Source organism: Heptranchias perlo, chromosome 33 (assembly GCF_035084215.1).
Source record: "Heptranchias perlo isolate sHepPer1 chromosome 33, sHepPer1.hap1, whole genome shotgun sequence".
Lineage (NCBI taxonomy): Eukaryota > Metazoa > Chordata > Chondrichthyes > Hexanchiformes > Hexanchidae > Heptranchias > Heptranchias perlo.
In genome coordinates this window covers 1,581,496-1,596,258 of record NC_090357.1, presented here as the reverse complement: position 1 = coordinate 1,596,258, position 14,763 = coordinate 1,581,496, and the positions used below count along the sequence as shown (strand labels likewise).

At 41.0% G+C, this 14,763-nt stretch overlaps 1 protein-coding gene across 1 annotated transcript in view; it reads left to right on the top strand.

The window, feature by feature from the left end:
* The window catches only part of cbl (Cbl proto-oncogene, E3 ubiquitin protein ligase), a 174,282-nt gene extending 159,650 nt beyond the window's left edge, over positions 1-14,632 (top strand). The window contains exons 14-16 of the mRNA XM_067970839.1: positions 583-680; positions 830-1,027; positions 3,483-14,632. Of these exons, the coding sequence (XP_067826940.1) occupies positions 583-680; positions 830-1,027; positions 3,483-3,745 (559 nt within the window). The 3' untranslated portion in view covers positions 3,746-14,632. The remainder of the gene's footprint in view (positions 1-582; positions 681-829; positions 1,028-3,482) is intronic.
* The last annotated feature ends 131 nt before the right edge of the window (positions 14,633-14,763 follow it).

Below are 14,763 nucleotides of genomic sequence, written 5' to 3'. Positions count from 1 at the left end.
ACATTTACAAGCTTTCGGAGGCTTCCTCCTTCCTCAGGTACATTTACCTGAGGAAGGAGGAAGCCTCCGAAAGCTTGTAAATTTCAAATAAAATCGTTGGACTAACTTGGTGTTGTAAAATTGTTTGCAGAAGCTAATGTGAGACACTGCTGCCCTCTACTGACTCCTGCTGGAATGTGTTTGTGTTTGGTAACATCAGGTGAGGTTGGATTGAATTCCACCGTGATGCCCCTTGCAGTCTGCTGCAAACTCACTGTCTAGGCTCACAAAATGAAAAATGGCTTCTTGGGTGGGGAACTGGGGGCATTTGGTGCCTAAAGTTTACTGCAGCAAGTTTCAGCACATTCAGGAGAGGAGGGAAGAAAAACCTGAGAAATTTTAAGTTGGGTGGCTATACTGAATGTGCTGTGTAGATGCTTTCTGAAGGAGACTGCTGTTATTCGTTCACTAACTGAAATCTGTTGTTTGTCTTGAGTTCATCATCTGTGCACCTGATGATAGATTGACTGAAAAACATAATCTAGAGGAACCAATTCTTGTAACTGTGTAATTGCTATTGATTTTTCCCTTTGTCTTAATTAGAACTTTGGCTGAACCAGATCCATTGAGACAGATGTGCGAGTCTATGTTTACATCATCATCTCAGGCCACGAATGTAGATTTACAGCAATTCATGTCTGGTAAGGTGCTTCTACACGTAAGCCGTTATCCTTCACTGAAACCCAATCTCCTGAGATGTGATTTATACTTTTTTGCCCCTTCCAAAAGTTTAGGGTTCTTTTATTCTGTCACTCACTGAGCTGTTAAACCTGTTGTGCATTTTCTGTAGACAATGGTGACTGTGCCATCAGCGACGGGCCTGAACGAGGTGAGAGTGAAGATGAGGATGATGCATATGACTTCCCCAAACCACCTGTGCCACTTCCCCCAGCTCGTCGCACACTCTCTGATATCTCTTATGCCACTTCAGCATTTGCCAGTGTGTCTGTTGACCAGAGTCTGCCTAGCCCCAATGCACATATAGGAGGTGAGATTTTTAAAAATTCTTTCTCTGGATGTGAGCGTCTCTAGCAAGGCCAACATTTATAACCCATCCCTAGTTGCCCCTTGAGAAGGTGGTGGTGGACTTTCATGAACCGCTGCAGACCATATGATGAAGATGCTCCCACAGTGCTGTTAGGTAGAGAGTTCCAGGATTTTGACCCAGCGACAATGAAGGAACGGCGATATATGTCCAAGTCAGGACGTTGTGTGACTTGGATGGGTACTTGTAGGTGGTGATGTTCCCATGCCCCTGTTGCTCTTGTTGTTCTAGGTTGTGGAGATAGCAGATTTTGGAGGTGTTGCCGAAGAAGCCTTGGCACATTGCTGCAGTGCATCAGGTAGATAGTACACACTGCAGCCATGGTACGCTGGTGGTGGATGTTAATGCTAATAGGTGAAGTACCAATTGAGCGGATTGCTTTATCAAGCTTCTTCAGTGTTTTGGCTGAAACTATATGGGCAAGTGGAGAGAATTCCATTTGTGCCTAATAGGTGGTAGAGAGACTTTAGGAAGTCAGGAGGTGAGCCACTCACCGCAGAATACCCAGCCTCTGACCTGCTCTAGCAGTCACAGCATTTATGTGGCTGGTCCAGATCCGCTTCTGGTCAGTGGTGAGACCCCCATGATGCTGATGGTGGGGGACTCGGCGATGGTAATGTCGAGGGGAGGTGGTTAGTCTCTCTCCTGTTGGAGATTGTGGCACAAATGTGACTTGCCACTTATTATCTCAAGCCTGGTTTTATCCAGGTCTTGCTGCATGCGGGCATGGACTGCTTCATTATCTGAGGAATTGCGAAAGGAGCTGAATACTAATAATCAGGCAACAGCCCCACTTCTGACTTTACGATGGAGGAAAGGTAATTGATGAAGCAGCTGAAGATAGTTGGACCTAGGACATTGCCCTGAGGAACTCATGTAGCGATGTCCTGGTGAGTTCGATACCAATGGCAGTGTTGTATTACAAGGACAATAGTGATGTGTTCTGCCCTGCAACTCATAAATTGCAACTTCAACCTCTATTTCAGATATTCACATCTAACTCTACTGTGTTTTCTTTTATTTTTGTCTCATTTAATTTTTTCTAAAATTGAGACACCTACATGAAGGGCCAGGGCCCAAAGTTCAGGAGACTACTATGGTTGCAAAGACTGAATAATCAATGGGCAGTGCTTAGATGACACCAAGCTTGTGTTTTAAAAAGCCTCTAGTTTGTTGCATGAAAGGAAGACTAAGGGAAGTAAGTTTTAAGGTCTTGGGAAAGCCAATAGAAAACGGTGCAATAAGTTTTGATTTCAACACAGTGAGGATATGGGGAGGAGGAGTAGCATGAATTAAAGCATATTGGCAGCTTAAGAGGAGCAAGAGAGAAAAAAGTTCAGCAGAGCAAGGGTCATAGCAGTAATAAAACAGATGAAAGTTTGTGACAGGAAGAGAGCAAAGTTGGAGGCTACATATTGGTTAACAAGTGTTTCCTTGTGTCATATTCAGGAGTGTGAGAGGAGAGCCTCCACACATGGAGGGAGCAGTGTTCAACCTTTGAACGGACTGGGCTTTGTAGAAAGTTGTTGAAGGGAGAATTGGTGTTTGGCATAAAATGAATGCTCCTTATTCCAGCTTAGATGACATCAGGTGGTACCTTGAATACTCTGCCAAGCTAACATCAGTTTATGCTGTTGTCAGGAGATTTATTATGTTATGGTCAAGGTGCTTCAGCTCTCTGTCTTATAGTTAGGCTCAGTAACTCCTCCAGGCCATTTCCTGGGTTCAAACAAAAGTGGGAAAGAATTGAAGATTATAAAAGTTGATCCTACTCCTTTTAAACTGTTTTTTTTTCCTTTTAAAAAGGGGACTTAAGATCTGATACTGACTTAACTAGTAAAGGAATTGACTACTGTTGAACTGACCAGGAAAGTTGGATCCCAGTCTGTGCTGAGTTAGCTGATGTCAGCCTTGGCGAGGAAAGGGATAAATAGGCCAGCTTTCCTGTCTAATCACGGTTCAGTGATTGTGCTGGAAAGCCATTGGTCTCTTTGGACCCAGCTTCAAGTTGTCTGCCAACTCTGTGTCTGGGGTCACACATGCAAAATGGCCACTTGGCGAGGTGCTGGGAGCACCTGCTGTTTATAGAACTGAACCCCAGCAGTAGTCATCCCTTCAGAAGACGAGAAGAAAAAAGCCTGAAAAAAAAAAACCTTTTGGTTCATTTTATAATTCAAGGATACAAATTTAAATGGAGCGCCAATATTGAATGTGTCGTGTGTCTGCTATGCACAGTAATGCCACCTGGTTGATGTGGGGGGTAGTCACTGTGTAACCCAGCATGAATTGATGCCTTCAGGAGAGGAAAAGAAAAACAATTGGAGAGGTTTATTTTTTTAAAAAGGGATTTCAGATGATAAGACTTCCTAGTTAAACTTTTTAAGTTTAATTTCCTCAGATTCTGCACCTGAAAGACCTCCTAAGCCTTTACCTCGCCGAATCAACTCGGAGCGCAAATCCAGTCCTAGTCGGTCAAACAGCTGCAAGATGACGCAGCAGCAGCAGACTCTCTCAGCCGAGATCAACAGCCTCTTGAGCCAGGGCTACTCATATCAGGATATCCAGAAAGCGTTGCTAATTGCACAAAACAACATGGAAATGGCAAAGAATATTCTTCGAGAGTTTGTGTCTGTTCCTTCCCCTGCACACATTACAACGTAGCCACCCCTCAGGACACTGACTCAGGCAGGTCAGTGCTCGTGGATGGGGTCTGATCTAAGCTTCGGCTTGAGTGACACCGTGCCTCATCTAACCCTGCCGCCTCATCAGTTTGAATAATCAGGTCTGTGCAATTACTGAAACACTGAAGGACAGTAGCTCCCTGTCTCATGTCCATTCCAGCTGTGGGCTTTGTTTTTTTTTAAAAAAGAAAAAGTTTATATATGAAGGTATTGTTAAGGTGTGTGACCTTGATAAAGTTACATTCTTGAGAGCAGTTATCACTTTCAAAGGAATGTTGCGATCCATATAAAACTGATCCGGTTTGGTTCATTCATGCATAACTACCATAAATGTTTTGAATATAATGTGTACTTCCACCCTCAACAAAAATTCCAAAAGTGAATCTGCATCACACACTGATGTTAAAATTAATCTATTTTGTTTCCAAATTGTAGTTGAGAAGTGTGTCATACACAGGGGTGTATTATATTCGAAGATTTATGGTATGTAGTGACAGGCCTCTGCCTGTACGAGTATTGTGTTAACGAAGTTGGAAGTGTTAACAGTGAGTTGGGATTCAGAAGTCATGGTTCCAGAGAAAGGAGCTTTAAAAGTGGACCCTGCCTCACCCCATGTTGCTAGTAAATGTCTGGCACTGGGATGTGCAGCTGCTGCTGTGGAACCAGGTTAGCACTTCTACCAGCCTGCCATTCAGAAAAACACATGGGGGTCTATTTTTGTACAAGCAGGAATCATTTGCACAAAATAAACTATAGTTAGAAAGTTGTATTTATACAGTGACTGGTGGGGTACATACAAGAGAGAACTTTAATGTGAAAAATGGATTCCAATCTGGACAGGTCCAAAAAAGAATAAGTCCTAGGTCAGTGGTGCAAAATCCCTGCTATAATTAAATCTGCAATGACTGAATAAGTTTCACCGAGTGTTTGTAATCAACTTTTTCCCCATTTGAAATACTTTTGCGTGACATCAGGCATGAATGTAAAATAGGGAGCAAACAAGAATGGAAAATGAATGGCAGGTGGCTGCAATGTGATCAGCGCAATATTGATACTGAGCAGATATTAGAGCAGTTTTTGGTTTATTCCCGGCTGATTTGTGATGAATGCGTCATTACTGGTTTACCAAGGAAGAACCCGCTGTTAAAAAATACTTGGTTTGTAAATCATTGTGTCACAGCGCATTTAATCACAAGAACATAAGAAAAGTCAGGGATGGTAAATTGAAACTTAACCTGTGGAAGCTTATCTTTCTAGAACATTAACTCTATCTTTGTGATTTTACACATATTTGGCTATTCAGTCCTGAACAAAAATGTACTTATACTTCCCAATGTGCTGCTGCCCAGGTAATTTAAAAAAATATTTGGCATTGAGTTGTGATTCTGATGGTTGTATTTTAAAACAAACAGGCAATGAAGAAGCCTTTTTTAATTGGATTAGGAATTGTCTACACCAAGATTGAACAGAAACAACAATTGCTGCAATTGATCGCAGCACCCCTGGACTAGGGAAGGGAAAAATCAGCTTCTGATTGGTTTCCAGTGACTCCTGCTGCAAAATGTGTCTTTGCGTGTGTCTTTGCGTATGTCTTCGAGTGTGCAAATGTCCTGCGAGCACAGGGTTAGACTTGTCTTTAGTGCGCTCCTTCGTGAAAAGGCCTGCCAATACTCACTGGGTTTGTGAGGTACTAGAGGGATGCTGGGACTTGAACCCCAGAATGAGTCAATACCTTCAGGAGAGGGGAGGTGAAAAAACTGAACAGGAAATGTGTGGTATGTTGGATCAGCTACAGCTTTATCTTTAGTTAATTGCACTGGTCCAGTCATTCCTTCTCTGTACAAAGTGAGTTGGGCAATTCTTAGTCCATTGTGCTGAAGTTCCAGATAACAGGGCTCTGTCCAAAGTGCCACAGTGACCGGGGCGCACTCGTCAGGTATAGTTTTAGAATTGTTTTCAATCAAGTGTGGAGATAGAATCATAGAAGTTTACAACATGGAAACAGGCCTTCGGCCCAACACGTCCATGTCGCCCAGTTTATACCACTAAGCCAGTCCCAATTGCCTGCACTTGGCCCATATCCCTCTATACCCATCTTACCCATGTAACTGTCCAAATGCTTTTTAAAAGACAAAATTGTACCCGCCTCTACTACTGCCTCTGGCAGCTCGTTCCAGACACTCACCACCCTTTGAGTGAAAAAATTGCCCCTCTGGACCCTTTTGTATCTCTCCCCTCTCCCCTTAAATCTATGCCCCCTCGTTATAGACTCCCCTACCTTTGGGAAAAGATTTTGACTATCTACCTTATCTATGCCCCTCAATATTTTATAGACTTCTATAAGATCACCCCTAAACCTCCTACTCTCCAGGGAAAAAAGTCTCAGTCTATCCAACCTCTCCCTATAAGTCAAACCATCAAGTCCCGGTAGCATCCTGGTAAATCTTTTCTGCACTCTTTCTAGTTTAATAATATCCTTTCTATAATAGGGTGACCAGAACTGTACACAGTATTCCAAGTGTGGCCTAACTAATGTCTTGTACAACTTCAACAAGACATCCCAACTCCTGTATTCAATGTTCTGACCAATGAAACCAAGCATGCTGAATGCCTTCTTCACCACCCTATCCACCTGCGACTCCACTTTCAAGGAGCTATGAACCTGTACTCCTAGATCTCTTTGTTCTATAACTCTCCCCAACGCCCTACCATTAACGGAGTAGGCCCTGGCCCGATTCGATCTACCAAAATGCATCACCTCACATTTATCTAAATTAAACTCCATCTGCCAGATGTGGTAGAAATCTGCTTCCTATTAACGCATTTAGTATAAAACCTGGTGAAATCAAGATTAAAAATGTAAAACTGCCACAACAATCAAGTAAGACTAACAGCAATTTTACTGGTGCACTTTTAAATAGTTTTCTTACTTGCCCCATGCAAGAATTACTGTTGGGAATAACGTTGGGTGCGATTTTTCACCGTGCTGCTGTGACCAACAACCAGTAAGCTCGACCCGACATTTACTGTGACGTTCATGAAAGTGTGAGACGGTGGTCATTCTGCAAAGTAAATTTTCAGGGTTTAACCCAAAAGTAACAATTTAATTGAGGGCAAAAGAGAGGAGAGGAGGGGAGGATTAGTGTTTACCTGTTTAAAGCCCTAAACTCTCTTGCCCCCCTCCACCTTCCAAGTTTGATGCAGTATTGTCCGATGATACCAGATTCCTGGCACATCATTGTTAATGCAGATTCACGGAGGAAAGTTTAAAAGGTTGCCTGCCACAAGCTAGCATGAATTGACTGCTGGAAACTGGAACAGTCTTAGGTCGCCCCCAGTCCTTGCTTAATCTGTGAGCATATATGACTTTGTACTGCCTTGTATAAAAGAAAGGGTCTCACCTGGCCATTCGCTTCAAGAAATAGTCTTCAGGATAGTGTTGCATCTTGTTTTTTTTACAGAAAATCACTTTTCCACCATTATAAATCTGTATGATAACGTAGGACACATTGAGCAAGCTCTGTCCTGTTATGCATTCCTGCTGCACAGAGTGTGCAAGATTCCTGGGAAATTGTACAACCTGTTAGGATATCTTTTGAAGGTAGGGGTGGTAGTGGTATGATAAGTTTTCCATGTTTCAGGAATTCAATGAATTCTGCCATTTTTCAGGATATTTAACCATTTTTATTTTGGCTAAAGAGGATCTTTACAGTAATCTTATTTTTAAAAACTAGTTACAATTTTGAGTGACTCCAATGATTATCATATGTTCCAGTACATAAAACCATATGTGTATCATGTCACTGATGTGCCTATCAGTAACCAACATGGGGTTATCCCTTTTAAGGCTTTTTAATTCCCAGCAGAGTATAATTTGAAACATTTTTTTCTAAATACGTTGTTGTATCAAAGTGGGAGTTAACAATACAAGTTCAGTCCCAGTGCCTGCTCACGCTCCAATCTGCCAAGCTTAGTTATAATGGGTTTTGTTGGATCTTAGCAGACCTGCTTTACAGAGAGGCCCCTGATAGCAGAACATAGCTTCTTTGCCGGATGTGCTGCATTTCATCCTGCCAGAGGCAAATGCTGTTTATTGCCTGTATCACGGTGTTGTCTGCAGTGTAGGTCAAGAAGTTCACAGTGGCCAAGCATCCATTCACTTTCTTAGCCAAAATTGGGAGGCAGAAAAGGCTTAATTTAGATTTTAGGCAGAATGGCTAGAGCTGGATCACAGAAAAAGGGCGGTCAAGGATCGTACAGTACTACACTGTAGTGCATAATTTTCAAGTCGTGTAGTGATGCAATTTAATGTTTTGTGGAATGATTTCATATCCTGATGGAATTATTGGGACTGGGATAAAGAGAGTATGGAGTAAATGACCAGAATGGTGGGTTACTGATACTGGAAGCGGATATGGTGTTAATGGGAGTCAGCCACTAACCAACATCTGTGAGTATCCCAACAGCTGGAATAGAAGCATGGCTCAGGAACCGATCCTTTTCAAGTACCCATACCCTGGTTCTTCAGGTTGGAGTTGGCATTTTATTTTCTCTTGTTTGTGGCATCAGAACTGTTGCCAAATTGGTAGTTTTCTTGCCCGTTGTTGTGTTTATTCGTTGTAAACACAATAAAACCAAAATGTGAATGCTGGGCAAATCCCGACATTCGCTTTCCTGAGAGTTAGCTTTTCTTTAATTGTGGTTGTATGTTTTTTAAATAATTGCCTGCAGTGCCAATGGAACAGGTATGAGCTGATCTTGACATGCCCCAGCTGGGCACTTCATTATTGCCCCTAGCACTGTGAGCATTAGGGTTGGCAATTCTTAAAGCCTTATTACTTGGACTGGCAATCTGCTTTTTAAAACAGATTTTTTTTGTACATTGCAGTGGAAGGTTCAGTATAAAGCAACATCAGGCATTGCCCAGTGTTAGAGCTTTATCCTGGGCTGCTTTAATGGGCTTTTGGAGTACATTGTTACATCCAAACAGAACAAATTAAAACAGGAAACAAAAAGAAATATAGTTGCTTTAAGGCTCCCCATTGTTACATTAGAGTTCATTGTAGAAAGAGCAGGAAAGAATCAAACTAATTTTAAACGGCTGGGCTAGTGTTAAACATTTGGAGTTCAGTTGTTGTAGTGATTGTTTAGCTAGCTGGAAAGTGGCTAAAGCTGCCCCGAACTAATGTTCTCTGTAGCATTGCAAACTTGTCTCCTTTCTAACCTGATTTGCATGTTGCTGAGTGTTTTAAATGGGCTTCTAGTCCCTTCACAATGCAATGAGCAGAAATATTATTGCAATTCGCACAGCAAGCCTAGACCCTCCTGTTTTGTATACTTAAAAAAAAAGACCTGACATTGTACACTGCTCAATAAATCACTTTACAAATGTCCTTCACTCAAAGGCATTATGGAACTTTAAGCCCAATCACTTCAGTCTAACAAATCAGCAGCATTTACCCCAATACAACACCCAATGAGAAAGTTACTGTTGAAATATGCAAGAGGAGATTTGTCAGAAGTTGACGTGTCCTAGTTACAGGGATCGTTGTTTCACACATTGTCAAAAGCGCAATAGATTTATTTCTGTTTACGTTTCTGCCCTCTCAGTACGTTTACAGATTTTAGCAGGGATAGAACAGGGATCAAATGTTGAAATTTGAAAAATTAGGCGACAGTACAGGAAGTTCTTCGATTTCACATTTGCGAAGATAAAACCAGTCCTTAGTTGCAAATTCTGGTTCAGGTGTTGGAAAGGTTGTACCTTGCAAGTAGCCATATACAATTGTAACTGCATAATCCTGGGTTCTGATTGATTCTTCGTCCATCCTTCCACTCCACTCACAAGCTGAGGATTTCCTTGCGAGACTAGCTGTTCTTTCACCTTGAACTGCACAGTGTCTGATCTGAGGCAAAGTGATGATGTTTTTAAACCCAAACTGTGGCGGTTTCTTCATTAAAGGAGTAATTTTCATCAGTCTGATTGAATGCAAGCGTATGTGTTTGTGTAATGTAATGGAGAATGGAAGGTTGGCTGTGGCTGGGCTATCCTTTTTCTAGTATTGTACACATTGCCTAAATATTCTGGTTGATGTCATGCAGAGTTAAACACTGGATGAATATGTCAGTAGGGCCACATTAATTGCTGGAATAGGAGGTATAACAAAAATGTGCTTTATCACAATTTTCTAATGGCCTAGTTTAATCATATTCTTGCCTTTTCAGCACAGTTCAGTTTTCTAAACTATATAATTACTTGGATTAAGAAGTGTTTTCCTATTATTTAAAGATTGCGATACTTGATGATTATAACATGCTTGTAGCCAGTATCACGAGCAGTCAGTGAATCCCAAGATTGCGTGATATATTACTGAGAGAGTCGCTGATGTATTGTGCCATATTTGGGGGGAATGATAGTGGTCGTTTAGTTACTGAGTCTAAATATCTAGTGACAAGTTGTGCTTTAATGTTCATTGTTACATTGGATGCATCATTTTGTGTAGGTTGGATCTGTTTGCCGTTGTGATCATTTGTAATTATTGGTCAATAGTTGTCATTAATAACTGGATTTTTCTTTTACCTGAAACACTGACCGATTTTTAAAAAAATTGTCAGTATTACACTTCAGTGTGGCTGTAATTAAACGATATGTAAAATTAAATGTCATTAATATAAATACATTTTTATTAACAAAAGTTATGTAGTATTTTGGCTTCCCGGCAGATGTATAACTCATGAGATGACTAATAGCCTTTCAGGTCATGGTGCCAATTTTACATTGTTCAGAAAGATTTGCCAGACAGTAGATGTGTGAATCCTGGATTCATGATTCCCAGGGAGGAAGAGTTGTCAGTTTACAGCCCGCTTATCTGTGAAAAATGTTCCCATATCCTCCAGAGACATGATTGCATTATATGGTTGATCTCAATTCTGAAAGCCTCCAGTAGTAAACATGTATCTAGTGTTTGCCATGTTTCTATTCAATGACTTGTAGTTTACAAAAAAAATCTTAATATTCTCCCTCACAATTACTGCTTCTAGCATGGGGAGCCTGGCCTGTGGATTTCTTTAAAGAATACTGCAAAGTGAGTTGAGTTCTGGCAGTTTCATTTTTATTTTCTTCCCTTTCTCCCTCCATGTTTCCAGGTAACACACCACCTAGTGGCTGTAAGAATTGACCAAACTCTCTCAGATAAGTCAAGTGAAAGTAATCTTTGAGCTCTGGGCGTGACATTTTAGTTTGGACTTCAGGCACAAACCTGATCTCAAGTAGGGGATGGAACACACCACATTGTCCCACTGCAAGTTTACTTAACAGAGCCATCTCTGTGTAGACACAGAGAAGTGGGGCAGATTCTCTGGGGCTTTAGTGATGTGTTCATTTTCAAACTGGAGAGGGGCCTGGGTGGATTATTTCTATTTTACATTGCTCTCTGTAGTTCAGGGGTTTAGTCACTGGGAATTGAATGAGAAATCCAGTTAGGATGGAGCAAAGTAACCTGAGCCAGATTATATTAAACTTACTAATTCATTAGCGCTTTCACCAGCAGCAGAAAGGGTTTTAGAAAACATTAATTTCGTGGCTTGGACGGCACACAGTTTACAAACTAGGCATCTGTTCTCACGTGCTAAAGATGAGGCTGGATTGAAATTGAGGCTAGAAATTTCCTGGTATGCACTGGTTACTGCTGCTCATTTTGTGTGGGGAGGGACATTATTCAAAGAATGTTTGGTTAAAAAGTATATTTTCAAAAAATTGTTACATTTTCATATTTAATTTCAGTTAATTTAACATTTTGAAAAGCCTGGGTTTAATTGTATAATCGATGGGCATGGCCAGTTGAGGGGGTTGAGAGCGTTCATTTTCAAGAGAAAAAAAAATGCTAGTGGTTGTCAAACCACCTACCTAGCAGCAGGATCTGTTAACCAGACTTTTATGGTACAGTATTATCAGCCTCAAGATTTGAGATATGGTGTTCTAACTACCCCTTACTCAGTTTATGCACTATGGCTTCACACAGGCTGAATTAATGAGACACCATATTATACCCCTTCAGTTGAACGAGCAGCGGGTCACATCCCATCGTTCCTTTCACTGAATCTAAGCTGTGAACCATCACTTCCGGAACTCTTGAAACTTTTGTAGAATCTTTCAAAAAAAAAAGCCGAGGTTATTAGCTTCAACTTCAGGTGGTAAATTGTGATTCAATACAAATTTGACGGTCTCACCCTGTTTTTAAAACCTGTGTAAAGCATCTCCCGAACTCTACCGATAATGCAAGGCTCGTTGTATTGGGCAAGGATTTTGCATTTGAGGCTGAGACTGCAGGATTGAACTCTAAAAGGAGATGGAGAGTAATGTCGATTGCTGCTCACAGACGAAAGGTAGAGCTGAGTCCCCAGCAAGCCACACTGCTGACCACTACTATAACGCAGGATGTGACCTGTAGTTTAGTTTGTATCTTTTAATGTAGCTCAAACTTGAGCCTTAATGAACGTCACACAGTTTACAAACTAGGCATCTGTTCTCTCATGCTAAAGATGAGGCCAGATTGAAATTGAGGCTAGAAATTTCCTGAAAGTTAGGAATTTCTGGCCCCAGATTGATTGGCATCCAGCTATAGTAATACCAGACTTTTTCAGGTAATCGGGGTCATTTTTATATTTTAGAAAAGCAATTTTTAAAAAATGTTAAAGCCTTTGACTTCTGAATTTCTGGAATTTGCAGTGGCAATCGTGCAGCCTGTTTTTATCCGAGTCCTGGTTTGGGATTTTTCATTTTGTTCCAGTTTCAGAAATGGATGGCAAAATGTACCCCCCCCCCTCCCCTTTTAAAAAAAAAATAAATTTTGACTAAGAGAACATGAGTTTTTATCCGTATTGAGTTCCTTACTGCAGTCACTCTTCTGTTTTTACTGTACAGTCCAACATTAGTTGGTTTCCTCAGGATTTTAGGAAGGGTTTACATTTAGTCAATGCAGTGCAGAGTTTTGTGTATTTGGATTCAATTCAGTTTGAATCTGCTGAGTTTTTCTCTTCTGCAAACTTTACGAGAGACCTCCTCCTGAGGAGGAAACAAGGGTCAGTCAGTGTCTAAGGTAGGTGTGACACAAAGATGAACCAGAATACTAGAGCATATGAATCAGATTATTTGCTTTAAACTGATTTAAATCCTTTTGCTTTATAATCCATTTAAAACTGTTCATGTAAAACGGGCATTTTCCCCACAGGAGCAGAACCAATTGGTCTGCTGAGTTTGCTGGATTCTGATTCTGATTAGCAGCAGATTCACAGCCGGATAGTTTTTGTGCTCTCCAGTGGGTGTCTCCAGTGAATAAGCAGGTTGTGGAGAAATCACCTTGTGAAGTAAAAAAGGCTTGAATTATGTAGCGCCTTATCACATCTCTCACAAATGTCTGGGCTTCACACAGTAAGTTACTTTGAAGTGTACTGACTGTTAAGTAGGCAAATGCAACATGCATTTTGCACACTTGATCCCACAAATAGCAATGAGATGAATGATCAGTTAACTTGTTTTTGGTTGAGGGAGGAATGCTGGCCGGGACACACACATCCCTCCTCAAATAGTGCCATCAGATCTTTTAACATGTACCAGAGTGATCAGATCTGAAGGATGACACCTCCTACAGTGCAGCACTTCCTCAGTACTGCACTGAAGTATCAGCTTACATTATGAGCTCAAACCCCTCGTATGGGGCTAGAACCCACAACTATCTAGCCCCAAGATGAGTCGACTGAGCCAACCTGATCAAGTAGCTGAATTTCATAGCAAGATGGGCTGCAAGGCTGCGCTATGGTAGCAGTGAATTTCATCCACTTGGACAGCTCTTGTCTGTCAGCTGATCATGGCGCTCGATTGGTCCTAGTTAACAAGTCTAGGAATTGAATGATTTCATTGTCCAACCCGAAAGAAACGCCATTGAGCTGAGAAACCTGGAGGGATTAAGAAAACCAGATCTACAGATATGAAAAGGGAGAGGTGGTGAGCTCAGGGTTGAAATTACTTGTAGTAGTGACTGTTTCCTGTAAATTGAATACAGGGCCATGGTTTGTATTTGATGTGACCTGAATACTTAAGGGGTAAACGTTGCAAAGTGAACATCCTCTTTCTCACATGTTCCAGTCTGAGTTTGGCCATTGAGCTGGATCTGGCTTGTAGTATGGGGTAGTTCGCAAGCTTGGTATTGATGAGGATGGATGGGGGGAGGGATATATGTAGGCAGTACCACCACATACACACTGGCAAGGAACTACCAGAAACTAACGAGCCTGCTTTTAAAGGATCTCTACATTAACCCTTTGAGTACTCAACAGCTTTCCAAATATGCACTTGCTTTGCCTCATAGCCTCTGAGAAAAGGATATTCTGTAAATTTCGTATGTTCAATGTTATAAATGTAGAAATGTACAGAACTGCAGGACGTTTAAGTCACGGTATTTTTATTAAATACTGTAATCTTAAGAATTTAATTTTAATTTTGGTGAAAATGCTACTGTGAGAGGTGATCTCCAATGCTTTTGATATAAATGAGAGTTGAGACTTGCCATGTGTCCCCACACTGGTCAGTCTCTGTGTCCATTTCAAGCAATGTGTTTGTTTCCTGAGATTTTAATTTGTTTTTATTCTGCACTGATGTAGGACGATCTTTCACTTTGTTCAGGGTTTTTTGTGCTTGCAATATGTAATTTTTTTAAACTCCTAACCTCATCGCAGATTCTGAAAGTTCTGTGCAATTAATTTATATTCATTTAAGTGCTCTCTGACTGTGTTGGTAAGTGTTTAAAGAATGGTAAATGGAAAGTGCTATTGTGAAATAATGTATTAAATATGTACTGAAATCACACAAGCTTGTGTACAAGATTTTATTGAATTATAATGGGTCACAAACGTTAGTAACTCTGGCAAAATGCAGTTCTGTTAAGGAACTAAAGCCTGTTGTCTGATAGCCAATCCTTTTACCTGTCACCTCCAACTGTG